The 19045-nt window shown below is 55.4% G+C and overlaps 1 protein-coding gene across 2 annotated transcripts in view; it reads left to right on the top strand.

Annotated features, from left to right (window-relative positions):
* Nucleotides 1-1300: 1300 nt before the first annotated feature.
* ATCAY (ATCAY kinesin light chain interacting caytaxin) overlaps nucleotides 1301-19045 on the top strand; it is a 22664-nt gene continuing 4919 nt past the window's right edge. For both annotated transcript variants that reach the window (XM_084796529.1, XM_084796528.1), the window contains exons 1-10: nucleotides 1301-1656; nucleotides 4745-4862; nucleotides 7540-7598; nucleotides 12343-12564; nucleotides 13630-13815; nucleotides 14065-14167; nucleotides 14496-14627; nucleotides 15230-15316; nucleotides 16580-16678; nucleotides 17360-17395. In XM_084796529.1, the coding sequence (XP_084652655.1) occupies nucleotides 4786-4862; nucleotides 7540-7598; nucleotides 12343-12564; nucleotides 13630-13815; nucleotides 14065-14167; nucleotides 14496-14627; nucleotides 15230-15316; nucleotides 16580-16678; nucleotides 17360-17395 (1001 nt within the window). In that variant the 5' untranslated portion in view covers nucleotides 1301-1656; nucleotides 4745-4785. The remainder of the gene's footprint in view (nucleotides 1657-4744; nucleotides 4863-7539; nucleotides 7599-12342; nucleotides 12565-13629; nucleotides 13816-14064; nucleotides 14168-14495; nucleotides 14628-15229; nucleotides 15317-16579; nucleotides 16679-17359; nucleotides 17396-19045) is intronic.

Below are 19045 nucleotides of genomic sequence, written 5' to 3'. Positions count from 1 at the left end.
ACGGCGGCCAGTGTGGGGATCCAGGACAGGAGGCGACGGCCTCTGCGGTGACCCACACTCACAGCGAATTACACAGAGGTCGGGGATCCGGGAGCAAAGGCCGGGTGGCGGGAAGGAGCAGGAAGAAGCTCGGGGGACGGCCGCTCACCTCTAAATTGATGGGGCGGAGTTCTTCAACCCCAAACATTTATTCTGTCACAGTTTTGGGGACCAAAGCCTGGCCGGGATGGACAGTGGGAAGATCCTTCTCTGCGTGCTTTACCTTCTGGAAACTTCTGGGAACCAGAGGCCACATTAAACCTTTAGCTTAGTCTCCGTCATTGGGGATTCTAGGCGGGGCTCCACCCTGACCACGCCCCTGGGCCCTCACTGGGGAATTCTGGGCGGGGCTCCACTGTGACCACGCCCCCAGCCCCTCACTGGGGGATTCTAGGCGGGGCCCCACCCTGACCACGCCCTCATCCCTCTTCTGCTTTTTAAATTTTTGTGGGTGTCTGTGCACATGTGTGTTAATGCGCATGTGGAGAACAGTGTCTTCCTCAGTGGCTCTCCCCCTGTTCTGTTGGCCCTAGGCTCCTCCTGCGCCTGATCCAGCTGGAACCGCAGGAGCATAGAGCCCCCTGGATTCCGGGGACCCCTCCCGACATCCAAACGCCTACCCCCCTAGCTGTCCCCAGGAGCCCCACCTCTCCCTTCTGCGGTGAGGTCTCGCCAAGCTGCCGAGGCTGACCCTGGCCTCAGTGCATAGTCCACCCTGGCTTTGAACTTGGCATCCTTCTGCCTCAGCGGTCCCAGGGCTGCAGACCAGGATGCAAAGCTACGAGTCCCCCCTCCGTCCTCCCACCAGCTTCCAGCTGGACACCTGCAGGGGGCGCTGTTCCCACGGTGGCGCAGACCCACCCAATACACCTAAAACAAAAATCAGCCGGGTCCGCAGCACGCCAGAACCCAGCCTCGCCCTCTGCCTCACCCTGGAAAGGGGATCTGAAAACCTCCATTCCTCTGCCCTCTGAGATGGTTTCAAGGGCGCCTCTTCCCCCATATCAGGGAGCTTCGCGGGCTCCCCGCTCCATCCCGTAAGAGCCAGGCCGCTGCTGTTTGTCCTTTTATTTGTTTTCTCTCTTGTTGTGATTTTGCATAAGTACGATGCACCATCTCACAGGCTTTTTTTCCCCCCTTGCACCTGCTCCGGGCATGACTGAGAGAGATGCTTTCATCTCAGCCAATAGGGAAAGGAGGATGCAGGCAAGGGGGGGCAGGGGTAGATTGGAACTGTCTATCAGGCCTGGGCCCGCCCCCTGCACACAAAAGCAGCTTCCTTCACTATCTGGGGGCAGGCAGAGCCTCAGCCACCCGGGAAGGGAAAAGCCGGAGCCGCGGCAGGCCCGGGCTGCGATGGCGGGGCACACAGAGACCGCGGGGGAAGAGGGGTGCCTCTACTAACGCACGGCACCCCCTTCTCCAGTTGGGCCCGAGCCGGTGTGCCGCGTCGCCCTAGGTGACCTTCCTCGGATGTGGACTTGGCCCTGAGCATCCTTCCGCCAGGCCCCTCGCCTGGGTACCACCGAGAGATGCCCGCCCGCATCCGCGCCCGGCCCGCCTTTGTGTGCAAGTGACGGCGCAGAGGCAGCCACCGCCGGCGCCGCCGCCGCCGAGGTGAGTGGGCCTTTTGCTAAGTGGAAAATTAAATTGTCATTTGTCCCTTACTCTTAGTCCAGCCAGGGGAAAGGCTTGCCCAGGAGGTGCTGGCGGCTCCCCAGCCTGGACGCTGCGCTGGGCGCCTCCGGTTCTCGGTTGCGAACGCAGAGGCGCAGGAGCAAAGCCCCAGCTCTCGCCGGAGCATCCTGGGGGCGGTAAACCTCTCATCCGGTGTCGGGTGTTTTCTATTTATAACCCCGACTGCGGGCTTGGAGAAATCAAAATTACATATACAATAAAAACGGGGGTAGGTTTTTAGCAGCATGGCCACCGGGCCGGAACCTGAGCTGCTTTTCCTGGATTTGCCTGGGTTCCCGGTCCCTCTCTGTCGCCTGGCGCCCACTGGAGACCCGCCACACCCAAGACTTGGAAGTGTGTAGATGAAGGTCCTTCCCCCGTCACTCCGCTTGGGACGAGGGATCCATGTCCCCTCCCTGTACAGTCACAATGGACTTGACTCAGCTGCGCTGGAGACGCCTGGGACACACAGGGGGAGCGATTTTCCTCCTGTGCCGTGTCTCTTCGCTGTCGCTCCTCCATGAATGGGTGATGACATTCGAGTCGGCCCCGCCTCCCCCGGGCTCCTTAATCTCCCAGCGTTGGTCACACCTGCAGGCCGTCATCCACTGGCTGCCGGAGACACACCCCAGCCACGCGCCGCAAATGGCCTGCGTAGGCTCTGAAGGCAGGGGACTGGCGGGGGAGGGGGGGGCCCTGTCATCGGATCATGGTGGAGAATCCTGACGTCCCGTGACTGGGCCCTGGGACAAGGAGAAAAACATGATTCGCAGCCCTGTTGACGCCAGGGTTTGGTTTGGGGGCATCCTTAATTGCGGCGGGGGTGTGTGTGTGGTGGGGGTGCAGGGTCTGTCCTCGAAACCCGGGCCTCCATCACAAAGCGCTTCTATGTGAGAGTCTTGGGGAGCCCCCATGTCACCGCAGCGCACCGCGCTACCCAGTACCTGCAGGGGGAGGAAGGTGAAGAGCTATCCCTAGTTTTAACCACTGGTTTACAAACCAGAACAGGGGCGCAGTAGCTCTCGCCTTGCAAGCACGAGGACTTGAGTTTGATTCCCGGGACCCGCAGAAAAAGGCACTTGCAATGGCTTCTGGCAACCCAGAGCTGAGCCGGTAAAGGCATCTGCTGACCGGAGTTGGCTCCTCAGGACGCACAGAGTGGAAAGAGAGATCGGACTCCTCTGAAATAGCCGGAAAATGCACACACACCCCACACAGACAAAATAGATAACTGTGGTATAAAAGGTCATCAAACTAGCCAGGGGCGGGGCTGGGGGCGGGGCACGCACACACGGCACTCTGAGGCTGAGGTGGGACTGCATAGTGAGTCCCAGGAGAGCCAGGGCTACGCAAAGAGAGCCTTTTCACCCCTGTACCCAGTAAAAATATTCACAGCTGAGGCTGGAGAGTCAGCTCCGCGGTTATAGCACTGGCTGCTCCCGCGAAGGACCCGGGTTCGATTCCCAGCACCCACTTGGTGGCTCATGATTGCTGTGGCTCCAGTTCCAGAAGACAGGATGCCCTCTCTCGTGTCCTCTGAAGGTACTAGGCGCGCACATGGTGCACAGACAGACATGCTGGCAAAACACACAAAATAAAGCTGGTGGTGGGGGTTTGGCAAGATGCAATCCCAGGCCCGTGGGAGCAGAGACCGGAGGGTACCCTAGCTTCTGTCGCAGCGCGACTCTGCCTCAGCATGTAAGGCAGAGGGATGACGACACTGATGTTGACCTCCGACCTCCGTCTGAATGAGCGCACCTGCACACACACACAAACAGGCGTGTGGGAACCAGGGGTAACAGGCTCAGAGGACACCCACAAAAAGCCATTACCTATCCAACCCACTAACGGGGAGGAAAGTGAGGCTCTGAAGTACAAGAGGTCAGGACACAGCTTAAGGCAGTCGGTTCTCTGCCTCACTACGTGCATCCTAGCTATTGAAGCGAGCTTGGTGGCAGCTGCCCTCTCGCCTGTCCAAAACCGAGATGGATGGAGTGGGCAGATGGCCTGGAGTGGACAGAAGCAGGTCAGAGGAATCCCTCTTAGAAAGTGCTGATCACAAAAAAATAAATAAATAAATAAAAAGTGCTGATCACAGCAGGGAAAACTGATCCTGACAGTCATTCACACTTTAGTATGAATGAGATTCTAGGGTGGTTTCTGGTTTTTTTGGTTTTTGGTTTTTTAAAAAAGATTTACTTACTTACTTGACTTACTTATTATGTATACTTATTCTACAAACCAGCAGAGGGCACCAGATCTCATTATAGATGGTTGTGAGGCCCCATGTGGTTGCTGGGAATTGAACTCAGGACCTTGGGAAGAGCAGACAGTGCTTTTAACCTCTGAACCATCTCTCCAGCCCCCATGGTTTCTGTTCTTTTCTTTTTTCTCTCTTTCTTTCTGTTTGTTTGTTTGTTTGTTTGAGACAGGATTTTTTTGTGTAGCCCCGACTGTTCTGAAACTTACTCTGTAGACCAGGCCGGGCTCAAATTCAGAAACCTGCCTGCCTCTGTCTGCGAATTTCTAGGATTAGCTTGTGCCATGATTCTGCATTGGATTGTTTATATGGTTGTTTGGTTGGTTTTCGAGACAAGGTCTCTCTGTCTTTGGCTATCCTGGACTCACTTTGTAGACCAGGCTGGCCTCGAACTCACAGCGATCTGCCTACCTCTGCCTCCTGAATGCTGGGATTAAAGGCATGCGCCACCACACCTGGCTGTTTATTTGTTTGTCTGTTTTAAATTAATTCCTCAGTAGTTGAGGGCAGAGGAAAAGCAGGGAAGATGAGTCAGCGTGGGTGGCATCTGCCCTGGAGAAGGTGGATCTGAGAGGCCCAAATGTGGGGCCTGTATCTAGGGCCTCAACCCCTCACCTGAGTTCCTATGAAGGCTCAGATGCTCTGAGCCCCATGCACACTCACCTGTGACACAGGAATCCTCCAGCCGTGAGACACAGACCAATCAGAGGACGGGGGTGCAGGGCTGTGGTTATGGGCGTCTAGCTCAGCCTGTTCATTCTCTTCCAGGTCACCTTCCGGGGCCACCCAAGCTTCTCTTTCCAGCTCCCATGGGGACCACAGAAGCCACGCTGAGGATGGAAAACGTGGACGTGAGGGATGAATGGCAGGATGAGGATTTGCCCGGGTGAGGGTGCCAGCTTCCCCATCCCTGGGTCCTCAAGTCTCCCCTGGCCCCGGCAGCAGTTGTTGGCGATGGTATCAGAACCTTCCGGAACCACTTCCTCCAAGACTCCCAGACAGGGAATTCCTGTAGCCAGGCTGAGTGTGATGACCGAATCTCGCAGCTCAGCTCTCCGCAGTGGGAGCTGAAGAATGAGTTCAGGCCAACCTGGGCTGCGGAGCCAGACTCTGTAATAAAAAAAACAAACAAAAAACAAAACAAAACAAAGGACAGCCAGGCGTGGTGGCACATGCCTTTAAATCCCAGCACTAGGGAGGCAGAGGCAAGCGGATCGCTGTGAGTTCAAGGCCAGCCTGGTCTACAAAGCAAGTCTAGGACAGCCAAGGTTACACAGGGAAACCCTGTCTCAAAAAACAAAACAAAACAAAAAAACAAGAACAACAAAAAAAGAAGAAGCATGGTCCAGGGTGGAGCTCAGCCTAGAACCCACAGTGAGAGGCTGGGGGCGTGGTCAGGGTGGAGCCCCGCCTAGAACCCACAGTGAGGGGCTGGGGGCGTGGTCAGGGTGGAGCCCCGCCTAGAACCCACAGTGAGAGGCTGGGGGCGTGGTCAGGGTGGAGCCCCGCCCAGAATCCCCCAGCGAGGGGGCCGGGGGCGTGGTCAGCGTCTACATAGTAAGTTCTAGACTAGCCTGAGCTAAATGAAATGCTATTTTGAAGGCTCCCAGGGTAAAGAACTTGCACTGTAAACATGGGGACCAAAGTTCAAACCCAAGACCTCAGGGAAAAAGACAAATGGGCATTTGTGACAGAAGAACTGGGGAGGTGGAGAAGCGACACCTGGAGCTTGCTGATCAGACAGTCTCGTCTAATCGGCAGCCTCCTGGTCATGGAGAGCCCCTGACGGAGACGTCCTGACACACAGAGTTCAAGACAGCAAACATGGAGGCCTGAACTCAGTGGACTTGGGCAGAGTGCTCACCCAGAGCGCAGAAGCCGGGGGTTCCTGTCCCAGCAACACCCAAAGTCACCTCTTTCATCCCCCAACACTCAGGAGGGAGAGGCAGGAGGACCACAGAGTTCAAGGTCGTCCTGGCTACTTTGCAGGTTCAAAGCTAGCTCGCGCTACAGGAGACTTTTGACAAGAGATAAAAGGGAGAAATGCGTTGTTTCTTTACAAGCCCGCGAGCCTGGCCTCCCCATCAGTAAGTGATGCCCAGCAGCGCACAGCCAAGGGCGGCCTGACCCAGGAGACCACTGGCAGCCAGGGTTCCCACCCACCTCAAGACAGGCATTTCCCTGTGCGGCAGCACACCCATGCCAGCCTGGCGCTTGGCCGACCAGGCTTCTTCTCCCTCCCTCCTTCCCTCCCTCCCAGGTCCAGCTGCAGCTGCACAGAGACGTCTGTGTGCACAGCCTCTCAGGCAGGGATCCATCCCAGGGTATCTGCTTGCCTCTCAGGGCAAAGCCCAGCACAGAAGGTCGCTGGAGAGAGACAGAGAGACAGAGAGAGAGAGACAGTAACAGAGAGAAAGAGAGAGGGTGTGTGTGTGAACATTGTGTGTGTGTGTGTGTGTGTGTGTGTGTGTGAACATTTTGAGACAGGGTTTCTCGTAGCTTAAGCTGACGTTAAACTTGCTTTGTAGCCTAGGAGGGCCTGGGATCCGCCTGCCTCTGCCTCCCCAGTGCTGGGATTAAAGGCTTGAGGCACCACGGCCTGGTGATGCCAATGTTTCCCAATTCTTCTCACCTCGTTTTTTTGTTTGTTTGTTTGTTTGTTTTAAAGACAGGGGTTCGCTGTGTAGCCTTGGCTGTCCTGGACTCACTTTGTAGACCAGGCTGGCCTCTGCCTTCCTGAGTGCTGGGATTACAGGCCTGCCTGTGCCACCAAGCCTGGCTTTGGCTCTTAATTAATTAATTAATTAATTAATTAATTTATTTATTTATTTTTATTTTTTTGGTTTTTCGAGACAGGGTTTCTCTATGTAGCCTTGGCTGTCCTGGACTCACTTTGTAGACCAGGCTGGCCTCGAACGAGTGCTGGGATTAAAGGCATGCGCCACCATGCCCGGCTGGCTCTTAATTTTTTTTAATATTTATTTATTCATTTATTTAGTCATTGTGGAGACAGGGTCTCACTGAAACTGGGAAGGCTGATGCAGGAGGATTACCAGTGTTGGGCCATCCTGAGCTACAGGAGTTAGTGCATGGTGCTGACCAGCTGAAGGTAGAGGCAGAGAGCAGGGGCCAAGGCCGAGGGCAAAAATTCACTGCGTGCAGCCACCTTGAACCTGGGTGTTCTGTGACCTGCTTTAGTTTTCTCTCTGTGAAATACACTTCCTGCTGTTCCTGAGGAGCCAACAGGATTACGCCCTGAAGGAAGAGTTGAGGGGCGGGGGTGCAGCATGGTGGAGCCTTTGCCGAGAATCCCCCAGTGAGGGGCAGGCTGGGGGCGTGGCTCTTCTGAAAGGCATCCTTCTACATGGATGCTTCCAGAACGGTGTGCTCTGAGGGAGAGCTGAGACTGGGGCATCGCTGTCTTAATCTGACCGCATTTTCTTCCTTTTTTTGTTTTTTGTTTTTTATCTTTTGTTTCTCTCGACTTCCTTGGCTGGACCTGTCGTGATCATCTGTATCTGTCCTACTGCACTTTTGATGCCGGGCCCTGGGGGTTTCTGCAGACCGCTCCCAGAAGACACCGGGGTGGAGCTGCTGGGTGGTGCAGTGGAAGATTCCTCCTGTAAGTGTGCAGCATATGCAGAAACGCGAGCTTGGTTTCAGGGTGCACATGGTGTCCGGGTTTGCATGCAGGGGGCCTGTGGTGTGCCGAGACCCACAGGGGTAAGAGCCCCGTGATTGAACACACCCACTGTGGCGCCAGATGTTGCAGCGGATCTTGAGATTCCCCCAAAAAGAACCAGAAAGACTCGAAACCGCTGTAACTACAACAGGAACCTTTAATGTTTCAGCCCGAGCTGGATTGTGCCTGACACCAAGTCAAAAGCATCCGGAAGCAACCCTGGGGTGTTAATCGGGGGGGGGGGGGGGGGGGGACTTTTTTTGTTCTTGTTTGGTTTGGTTTGGTTTGGTTTTGGTTTTTCGAGACAGGGTCTCTCTGTGTAGTCTCGGCTGTCCTGGACTCACTCTGTAGACCAGGCTGGCCTGGAATTCACAGCCATCCTCCTGCCTCTGCCTTCCGAGTGCTGGGGTTAAAGGCGGGTGCCACCTCGTCCAGCTATCTGTAGACTTTTTAAGTCCTTTTCCTCCCAATGTCCTTAAAGCAGCGGGGAGTCCTAGTTTGCCAATCATCTATTGGTTGAGTAACATAAGGGATCTAATTGTCCAAAGGTGACGCAGGTACAGAAAAAGGCGCCAAGACCACCCATGCATGGCTTAACTTTCTTTGTTCCTTTTGTTCACCACTTTGCCCAGGGAAGTATCTGTTTTCTTAGTAACCCCATCTGGGGGGGGGGAGCGGGGAGGGGGGGCCCCCTCCCCAGCCCCCACCCCCTGTCCCCCATCCTCACCCCCAGCAGGTCAGTTGCTATCAGACATCTCTACCTCTGGTGGGCTTCTTTCTTGCAGCCGTGAGCTCAAATCTCCTTACTTTTTTTTTTTTTTTTTTTTTTGGTTTTTCGAGACAAGGTCTCTCTCTGTGTTAGCCTTGGCTGTCCTGGACTCACTTTGTAGACCAGGCTGGCCTCGAACTCACAGCGATCCGCCTGCCTCCGCCTCCCGAGTGCTGGGATTAAAGGCGTGCACCACTACGCCCGGCTCCTTACTTTTTCAAATCTCTTTTCTCTACCTTTTAAGTCTGTTTCCTCAAAGACCTTTGTGACCCTCAGATAGGCCATTTGTGGCACCAAGGCCATCGCCGTGGCTGGCTAGGGACCGGTGTTAGCTCAGGAGGGATGCACTTCCCGGCTACCCCCTAGGTCTATAGTGGGGTTTAGCCAAATTTAAAAAAAAAAAATCTTTTAGGCCTCTCATTCTCTCCCCACTCTGAGATGGATGGCACCGTGTCTCACTGTGTGTCCCTAAAGTGGTTTCCTGATGTCTCTGTTCCTCTGATGCCCCAGGGACTAACTGCAGGTAATGCGCTTCCAAGCAGGAGGCAGGGAAGGGTTAAATGGCAGGATTGCTCAGTGGTTAGCGTATTCGTTGTTCCTCGCTGGGCTGCTGTAAGCGACTGAGTTCTGACCTCTGAACCTGGGGTGAAAGGTCTTATAAGGATAGAGCCCATTCGTAATTCTAGTACTGCACAAGTGGAGGCAGGGGGATGCCTGGGACTCACTGCCCAGCTTGTCTACCCTAATCAGTGATCTCCAGTTTCGGTGACAGCCCCCATCTGGAAAATCCAAAGTGGACCGGGACTGGGGGAAGACCTAGGAGGGCAGAGTATGCACACACACACACCTGTACACACACACAGTTAGAAAATGTATACATTTGATTTCATGTCTGAGCACAGAGGTCCTTGCTCAGAGTCCCAGAATGTGGGAGGCTGAGGCAGGGGGATTGCCAGAAGTTTAAGGATGGCCTCAGCTGTGGAGGCAGACCATGTTGCCTGGTCAGGTGATGTGGAGGATGAGCTTCTGAGGCCAAGAGAGAGAACTCACCAGGGCGCGTGTCTTAGTCAGCGTTTTATTGCTGTGAAGAGACAGCACTATGAGCATGCAGTGCTCATAAAAACATCATTTAACGGGGCCTGGCTTACAGCTCAGGGGTTTAGTCCATTAGCATCATGGCGGGGAACAGGGCAGCGCGCGGGCAGACACGCTGCTAGAGGAGCTGAGAGTTCTGTGGCTGGATCCGCAGGCAGCAGGAAGAGAGACAGACACACTGGGCCCCGGCTTGTGCGTCTGAGACCTCAAAGCCTGCACCAGTGACTGTTCCTCTAACAAGGCCACACCTCCTAATCGTGCCACTCCCTATGGGCTTGGGGGAGCATTTTCTTTCTTTTTTTTAAAAAAAAAATTATTATTTATACAGTATTCTGCTTGCATGTACACCTGCACACCAGAAGAGGGCGCCAGATCTCATTATAGATGGTTGTGAGCCACTATATGGTTGCTGGGAATTGAACTCAGGACCATTGGAAGAACAGCCAGTGCTCTTACCCTCTGAGCCATCTCTCCAGTCCCATTTTTGGTTTGTTTGTTTGTTTGTTTTTTGAGATAGGGTCTCTCTGTGTTAGCCCTGGCTGTCCTGGACTCACTTTGTAGACCAGGCTGGCCTCGAATTCACAGTGATCCACCTGTCTTTGCCTCCCGAGTGCTGGGATTAAAGGTGTGCGCCACCACCACCCGGCCAGCATTTTCATTCCAACCACAACAGGGCATTTGTCCGTGTGGACAGCCACGTTCCTGGGTATGGCCTGCTTGTACAAGCAGAAGCTCACTGTGTGTCAGTCAGTGCCAGGCCCTGGCCTGTGCACCCTTCCTCCAAATCTCCCGTCCCTGTGTGTAGCATAACCCACGACCCAGCCCCTCATGGAGGATTCTCTACAGTTCTCTACATCCAGCTTAGACAGCCATCAGACACGCGCCTTTGTGCCTGGCAGGATTTTCTTTTAGGGTCCAGGCCACTTTGGTAGAGCACACACTATTTAAAAGACTTTCAAGTGTTCATTTTTTCTTTTTCTTTTTCTTTTCTTTTCTTTCTTTCTTTTTATTTTATTTTATTTTGTTGGCTTGTTTTTTGTTTTCTGAGCCAGAGTTTCTCTGTGTAGACTTGGTTGTCCTGGACTCCCTTTGTAGACTAGGCTAGCCCTGAACTCACAGCAACCCGCTTGCCTCTGCCTCCCGAGTGCTGGGATTAAAGGTGTGCGCCACCATGCCTGGCAACCAAAGATTTCTAATCCTCCTGCCTCCACATTCCAAGAGCAGATGACAGGATTGCATTCTAGGGCCTTGGAAGCTTTTTTCTTTTTAGGATAAATACTTCTTTTTCTGTCTGTTGTTGTTGAGAAAGGGACTAACTCTGTAGACCAGGCTGGCCCTGAACTCACAGAGATCCTCCTGCCTCTGCCTCTGCAGTGCTGGGATTAAAGGCGTGCTCTACTACCACTAGGCCTGGAAAATACTAGTTTTGTTGTTTTGTTTTGTTGTTTTGTTGGGTTTTTTTTTCAAGACAGGGTCTCTCTGTGTAGCCTTTGCTACCCTGAACTTATTTTGTAGACCAGGCTGGCCTCGAACTCATAGCGATCCACCTGCCTCTGCCTCCCTGAGTGCTGAGATTAAAAGCAGGCGCCACCATTCCCAGCTAGCAAATACCAGTTTTGAGAGCAAATTCCATCTAACTTTTACTTTTTAGGTAAATTAAACTTTATTTTCTGCCCCCAACACCTCAATGCCATTTAATTTTAAGTTTTGGCAACAATCCCCTTTATTTCAAATACCTATTCTTTGGTCCCATCTCGGCATGGCTGACGAGTGTCACCTCCACGTGTGACCCTGGCCTGTGATTTTGATTCTGCCCTGTGGGGAGACTCCATAACATTTTAACATACCTCATGGATTGGCACACTTGGCACACTTCTGGGAGGGAGGGAGGGAGGGAGGGAGGGAAGGAGGGTCCGTCGCAACCCCCGGATTCCTAGGGTGCCCCTTGGTGGCTACTCACACCTTGGGGTTTCCAGCTGGCCACGGACAACCCTGTGCTGCACAGTCACAACCTAAACCAAAACCTCCCTGAGTGGGCAGCTCCGGCAGGGACCAGTTTAGAATTTTCTTGGAAAGCTTAACTTATTTCCAATTCCTGAAGAGGTGATTCTGACAGGCTATCCAGAAACTAAGGAACGGAAAAGAGTGAGACAGGACAGGAGCCCTGATGAGTCCTTTATACATTTTTCCTCAGTACTTGGAACAGAAGCTAGAGTTATTGCAATGATCAAGGGGCTCCACCCCTGATCACGCCCCCAGGCCCCTCACTGGGGGATTCTAGGCGAGGCTCCACCCTGACCACGCCCCCAGCCCCCTCACTGGGGGATTCTAGGCGGGGCTCCACCTCAACCACACCCCCAGCCCCTCACTGGGGGATTCTAGGCGAGGCTCCACCCTGACCACACCCCCAGCCCCTCACTGGGGGATTCTAGGCGGGGCTCCACCCCTGACCACGCCCCCAGCCCCCTCACTGGGGGATTCTAGGCGAGGCTCCACCCCAACCACACCCCCAGCCCCCTCACTGGGGGATTCTAGGCGGGGCTCCACCCTGACCACGCCCCCAGCCCCTCACTGGGGGATTCTAGGCGGGGCTCCACCCCAACCACACCCCCAGCCCCTCACTGGGGGATTCTATATGGGGCATGGCTAGCTCTGGGTCCCATCAAACCAGCATTAGGGGGGTGGATGCCAGGAGTTCAAGGTCATCCTCCTTAACTCTCCTCTAGTATGCAGTGGGTTTGAGGCCCACCTGGGCTACATGAGACCTTGCCTGGTGGCCAGGGAGAGCGAGCATTCTTTCCCACCTGTGGGTCCTGGCAGCTCCTCCCTCCACCCTGAACTTGAGCGGCGCACATCGAAAGAGAAAGACTCTGGTGGCTCCCGAGATCAACATCTCCCTGGACCAAAGCGAGGGCTCCCTGCTGTCCGATGACTTCTTGGACACTCCCGATGACCTGGACATCAACGTGGACGACATCGAGACGCCGGATGAGACAGACTCTCTGGAGTTCTTGGGAAATGGCAATGAGCTGGAGTGGGAAGGTAACGGTCCTGCCCTGTGCCCGGCGCCATCTTCTGGCCCTGCGCTTCGCGGCTCCGGGAGACACGCTGGCCCTGGGACCCACAGTGAGACTTGTGGTTTCTTATGTGAGGACACTATGGTCACACGGGTTCTCACAGACCAACGAGGCCCAGAGGGTTGCAGGGAGCAGAGAGAACTAGACAGTGACAGAAGATTCTAGAATGGGGCTCAGTTAAGCATGGAGCCTCGTTTATAAACTAGGAGAGATGGGTGCAGGTTGGGACGCCTCTCCGTCTCCTCCTCCTGGAGCGCCCTCCCTGGTGTCCTCACCAGAGGCTGCTGCAGCTGGGACACACATCCCAGGCGCGCAGGGACAGAGTTGTCTCGATCACCACCTGCTTGGGGCAGGGGGCTGATAGGGAGGCAATTCTAGTTTAATTTAACTTATTTATTTTTGTTTTGTTTTGTTTTGTTTTTGGAAACATGGTTTCTCTGTGTAGCCCTGGCTGTCTTGGACTCACTTTGTGGACCAGGCTGGCCTCAAACTCACAGTGATCCACCTGCCTCTGCCTCCCCAGTGCTGGGATTAAAGGCGTGCGCCACCACCACGTGGCTTATGTCTCAAGATTAAAAAAAAAAAAAGAAAGGAGGGAAGCCCCTGGCTGGGGTGTGATGGAGCCCCTGGTTGGGGTCTGATGGAGCCCCTGGTTGGGGTGCAATGGAGCCCTGGTTGGGGTCTGATGGAGCTCCCAGAGGACTCTGGTGCAAAGTAGGCAGAGTCAGGCCAGGAAGCGGGCAGTCACGTGGTTGCCACTTTCTTCACAAAATACCAGGCAAAAACAAGTAGGGACACACTGAGGGCGGACTCTGCACCTCAGTCAGCCCAGGCCAGGTCACAGGTGTTCCCAAAGGTTTGTCTCCCGGGATCCCAGGCCCTGCTATGTTTGACGATTAACCTTCGTGTGTGTGTGTGTGTGTGTGTGTGTGTGTGTGTGTGTGTGTGTGTGTATGCGTGTGTGTGTGTTGGAGGGGCGGGGCTGGCCCAAGACGTATGGATTCACACCTCCCCAATCACCCTCTGGCAGACGACACCCCAGTGGCCACAGCCAAAAACATGCCTGGGGACAGCGCAGACCTGTTCGGGGACGGCTCGGCGGAGGACGGCAGCGCAGCCAACGGTCGCCTGTGGCGGACGGTCATCATCGGAGAGCAGGAGCACCGCATCGATCTGCACATGATCCGGCCCTACATGAAGGTGGTGACCCACGGAGGTGCGTGTGCCCGGGCTCAGTGGCCTCCTCCCGTGGCCTCCATGGCCTCCCATGGCCTCTTCCCACGGCGCCCGGCCTCCGCCTCTGCGGACCGGTGGGAGCCTTGAGCAGACACACTGGGTGGTCGCTGACGGTGGTGGGTGTCATTCCCCCACCAGCTGACACTGCTGGGGAGGTGCTGCCATGCCGGGAGTGGGGGAGGGGGTCCAGCCTGGGCTACTGTGGCACTCACAGGACGCCTCTTCCCAGGGTACTACGGGGAAGGTCTCAACGCCATCATCGTCTTTGCCGCCTGCTTCCTCCCAGACAGCAGCTCCCCGGACTATCACTACATCATGGAGAATCTCTTCCTGTAAGTTAGGGTCCCCCACGCCCCCACCGGGGAGGCAGGGAGGCGGGCCCGGGCTAGCCTGGTCTACAAAGCAAGACCCTGCTTCCCCAAAACCCAAGCCGCGAGGCAGATGGGGCCCCTGGAGCTCAGAGATAACAGCTAAGGCTCTCAGGCGTCGGCTCTAGGGGGGGAGTGGGGGTCAGTGCTGGTGGTGAAAGCCCTGGGCGGAGCCTCCTCCAGAATGTACCCCAAACCTGCTCAGGTGAGGCTCGCCCGGCCAGGCGGTCCCACGCAGGCCCTGACCCTCGGCGCCCACACACGAGAACCCCGTCTTCATCCCCCTGGGCAGGTACGTCATCAGCAGCCTGGAACTGCTGGTGGCCGAGGACTACATGATCGTGTATCTGAACGGCGCCACGCCCCGGCGGAGGATGCCCGGCATAGGCTGGCTGAAGAAGTGTTACCACATGATTGACAGGAGGTGAGAGTTGGGGTGGGGTGCACTGAGGCAGGAAGTTTAAACCGTCAGCCCCGGAGGTTCTCCACAAGCCCAAGGTCAAGGCAGACAAGGCTAGGTTTCTCCCAGGCTTTGATGCAGGAAGGTCACCCCACCGTCCTGCCAGGATCTGCAGGTGACTGGTGACTCTACGGACCCCCCGGAGAGGGAGACGTCGTGGTGTGTGGCCTTCCAGGTGTGAGCCATGTCTCAGAGCATTGAGTCTTTAGAGGGGCATCAGAAGGAAGGCTGCTCCCTTTTCAGGGCTCAGTAATATTCCAGCTGGTGACCAAACCGTTGTTTGTGTCTGTCCATCTGTGAGTGGGCTCTAGGCTGTTTCTACCTTTTGGGTTTCATGGATAGCTTCCACAGATTTTTAAAACCTGAAATTACGTCTTCAAATTCAGGACTCTGTGTGTGTGTGTGTGTCTGTGCGCGCGTGCACGCACTGTGAGGGTGCCCCCCTGTATAGAGGTCTTGGGATGACAAGCTGTGGGGGCGGGGAGGGCGGGTAAGGGGTCCGCTTCAGTTTCCTGCGCCCCGCCCCCGCCTCTGACAGCGGCTTCCTTCCTCCCCTCCACACACAGACTGAGGAAGAACCTCAAGTCCCTGATCATCGTGCACCCTTCCTGGTTCATCCGCACCGTGCTCGCCATCTCCCGGCCCTTCATCAGGTGGGACATGGCCGACTGTCCCGCTTAGGACCCCGGCCGGCCGCTGCGCCCTGGGTGCATGTCGGAGGGTCAGCGCACCCCCCACACCCCACATCTTGGTTCCCAGCCTGAGACTCTGTGATCCTCCTGTCTCAGCGCCCCGAGCTGAGTTATAGTTGCTGGGTTATAGTTGCAGGAGTGCACGCTTGGTGGTTCATGCACGTGCTGTGGATTTGAACTCATGTCCTGGCGCTTGCACAGCAGTGCCATCTGCTCGGGTCCTTGTTTTTTTTTGTTTTTGTTTTTGTTTTTTGTTTTTTGGTTTTTTTTTTTTTTGAGACAGGGTCTCTCTGTGTAGCCTTGGCTGTCCTGGACTTGCTTTGTAGACCAGGCTGGCCTCGAACTCACAGCGATCCACCTGCCTCTGCCTCCCAAGTGCTGGGATTAAAGGTGTGCACCATCACCACCCGCCTGGTCCTTGTTTTGAAAATTGTGTCTTCCTGAGTAGTATAGGTCAGTGTTAAAATGGCAGTCCCCCTGCCTCAGCTCCATGAGTGCCAGTAGCAGATGTGTACAACCACGCTAGGTGAAGAGTTATGTTTTTTGTTTTGTTTTGGTTTGTTTTTTTGGAGACAGGGTTTCTCTCTGTATCCTTGGCTGTCCTGGACTCACTCTGTAGACCAGGCTGGCCTGGAACTCACAGTGATCCTCCTGCCTCTGCCTCCTGAGTGCTGGGATTAAAGGCGTGCGTCACCGCGCCTGGCTGGGAGTTGTGCTTTTTGTTTATAAGAATACATTTGAGCCGGGCATGGTGGCGCACGCCTTTAATCCCAGCACTCGGGAGGCAGAGGCAGGCGGATCGCTGTGAGTTCGAGGCCAGCCTGGTCTACAAAGTGAGTCCAGGACAGCCAAGACTACACAGAGAGACTCTGTCTCGAAAAACCAAAAAAAAAAAAAAAACATTTGAAGGGTTGGCAAGATGGCTCTGTGGCTAGAGCAGCTTCAGCTGCCAGGACTGACAGAGGGAGCCGAGTCCCTCCCTCACGTCATCTGACATCCAGCCGTGCACACACAGTGAATAAATGTTTCTAAGAACAGACACCTGAGGTGCTGGTCGCTCATTGCAGTCCTTGCCGGCCACTGTGACAACCCACTGTGTCTGGGGCGGAGGCTGAGGCAGGAAGGTCGAGAGTTCGAGGCCAGCATGGGCGGCTTGGTGGGACGGTGGGGACGCAGCCCGGCCCTGTCTGGTGACCCCTTGTCTGCTCGCCTGTCTCCCCTCAGTGTCAAGTTCATCAGTAAGATCCAATATGTGCACAGCCTGGAGGAGCTGGAGCAACTCATCCCCATGGAGCACGTGCAGCTGCCCGAGTGTGTTCTGCAGTGAGTGTCCCTCTGGCCCTTGGGGTCCCCACGTTTGGGGGTGATGTGGTGCTGTGTCACCAGCACCACCTTCCCAGGCACCACCTCAGGCTGAAAAACTCCCATGGGCAGCTTCCTTCCCATTGTAAACATTGGGGGTGAGGTGGGCACTGAAGGGGAGCCTCAGTGGGAGCACCGGCCGCTCCCACAAAGGACCCGGGGTTCAGTTCCCAGCACCCATGTGGGGGCTCACAACCACCGGTGACTCTGGTCCTGGGGGGTTGTTGCCCCTTTCTGGCCACTATGGGAACTGCACTCACTCATAAGCACACTTTAACTTAGTTAAAATGAGATGAAATTAAATTCAATTAAATTAAAACTTACACATTGGAGCAGGGTGGTGGTGGTGCATGCCTTCAATCCCAGCTCTTGGGAGGCAGAGGCAGAAGGATTGCTGTGAGTTCAAGGTCAGCCTGGCCTTGGACACCCAAGGCTACACAAAGAAACCCTGTCTTAAAAAAGAAAAAAGAAAAACCTAAACAAACAAACAAATACTTACACATTGCAGAAAACTGACCGTTGACCCTGTCTCAGCATTCAGCTCAGCTGACCCCCACACTGAAGCTCCATCCCCATCTGTGTCCCCAGTACCCCACCCCGTGTCCTGTGTGTGACTAACTACATGTGGTTTCTCTCTCTCAGGTACGAAGAACAGAGGCTCAGAGCCAAGAGGGAGAGGTCAGTGTGCACGGGAGGCCTATTGACAGGCTCGGGAGTCTAAGGGGTGGTGGTGGCCTCTGTTGGTGGAGACTTACTGTTGTCCCCACTGGCTCGCCTCCGCCTTCGGACATGGAGAGACAGCTCAGGGGACAGTGCTGGTGGCCATGCACAAGGGCCTAGGTTCACATAGCCAGCGCCCGCGTGGCCCACCCGGCACGGTCGTGCTAGTCTGCAGCCCTAAAACAGGAGACATAGACCAGATCCCAGGGCTCAGTGTCTAGCCGGCCTCCCCGGACCACTGAGGGAACCTCACCTGAAAAAGTAAGGTGAGGCCGGGCGTGGTGGCCCACGCCTTTAATCCCAGCACTCACGGGGCAGAGGCAGGCGGATTGCTGTGAGTTCGAGACCAGCCTGGTCTACAAAGTGAGCCTAGGACAGCCAAGGCTACACAGAGAGACCCTGTCTCGGGGAAAAAAAAATCGATCTCTTGGACTGTTGTGGTGGAAAAGAGTAATGACACACACGCAAGCTGTCCTGTGACCTCTCACACAGGCACTGTCACATGCACGCAAAGACCTGCCTCTCAGATGAGGTCTCCCGAGCCAGCCCAGGGTTCAAATCCCACCTTGATCACTCATTGGATATTATTTGTCTGTTGCGGCTGTGGGTGTGCAAGCCATGGCACGCGTGTGGAGGTCACTTGAGAGTCGGTTGTCTTTCTATCAAGCGGGGAGCCATCTTCCCTGCCCCCCCCCCGACTCTCTCATTTAGATTGGGCTAACTTAGCATGAAGAACAGGGTGACACCGGAGTTCACACTCCTCCAGACAATGCTAGCCACTCCCAGGGTCTCAGGCCGCCTGACACAGCCGAGCAGTCAGTGGGCACTGCCGTTCCCGACGACCCACACTTCAGAACTTTCCATATCCCGCAGGGGACCTCCCTGCCCGCCTCCCGGATGGGGGACAGGAGAAAGGGAGCAGCCATCAACTCCCATCCCCACCTCTGTGGCTCGTGGGACCTCCCGGGAGTGGGTGCTGCGTGCTAGTCCTCCTGCGCATCTAGCGGAAACCGCTGGGCTGGCGTCACGTCATCCATGTAGGCGTGGTGTCAGAGCCGTGTGCCTCAGTGATCTCTGGGGAAAGGCACTGCAGCAATGGGTGGAGCCCGGCAGGTCCCCAGGAGCCCGACAGGTCCCCGGCCACCCCAGCTGCACACATAGGTGGCCTCTTCCCTGAGTGCAGAAAACCCACAGGGGGACGCCTGGGCCACTTAAGGAGTATTCCATTTGTAACTTTGGTTTTCATTTTTGAGACAAGGCATCATTTAGCAGCGCCCCCCCCAACCCATCCCCCACCCCCGCCTCAGAACCCCTGCCCCAGGGTCTCTGCAGCTGGCACTGGAGGTCAGCAAGCCTGCCTCTGTCTGTTTCTCCTCCATCCACACCTTCCGAGACTGGATTTGGAAGGGCAGACGCTGGCACAGTAGCTCAGTTTGTAGGGTGCTGGCTTCGCTGGGTGCCATTCCCTGAGCCAGGTAAAGCAGCTTGGTAGCGCATGCGTGGCTTCCCAGCATGAGGCTTGAAGAGGCAGGGGGATCCGGATTTTATGGTCATCCTCTGCTACATAGTGAGTTACAGGCTAGCCTGGGCTAAGTGACACCCCCATTT

This window comes from Acomys minous, assembly GCF_964271855.1.
Source record: "Acomys minous genome assembly, chromosome: 9".
Classification (NCBI taxonomy): domain Eukaryota; kingdom Metazoa; phylum Chordata; class Mammalia; order Rodentia; family Muridae; genus Acomys; species Acomys minous.
The sequence above is the reverse complement of the archived record's forward strand: the minus strand, read 5'-3'. Positions and strand labels throughout refer to the sequence as shown.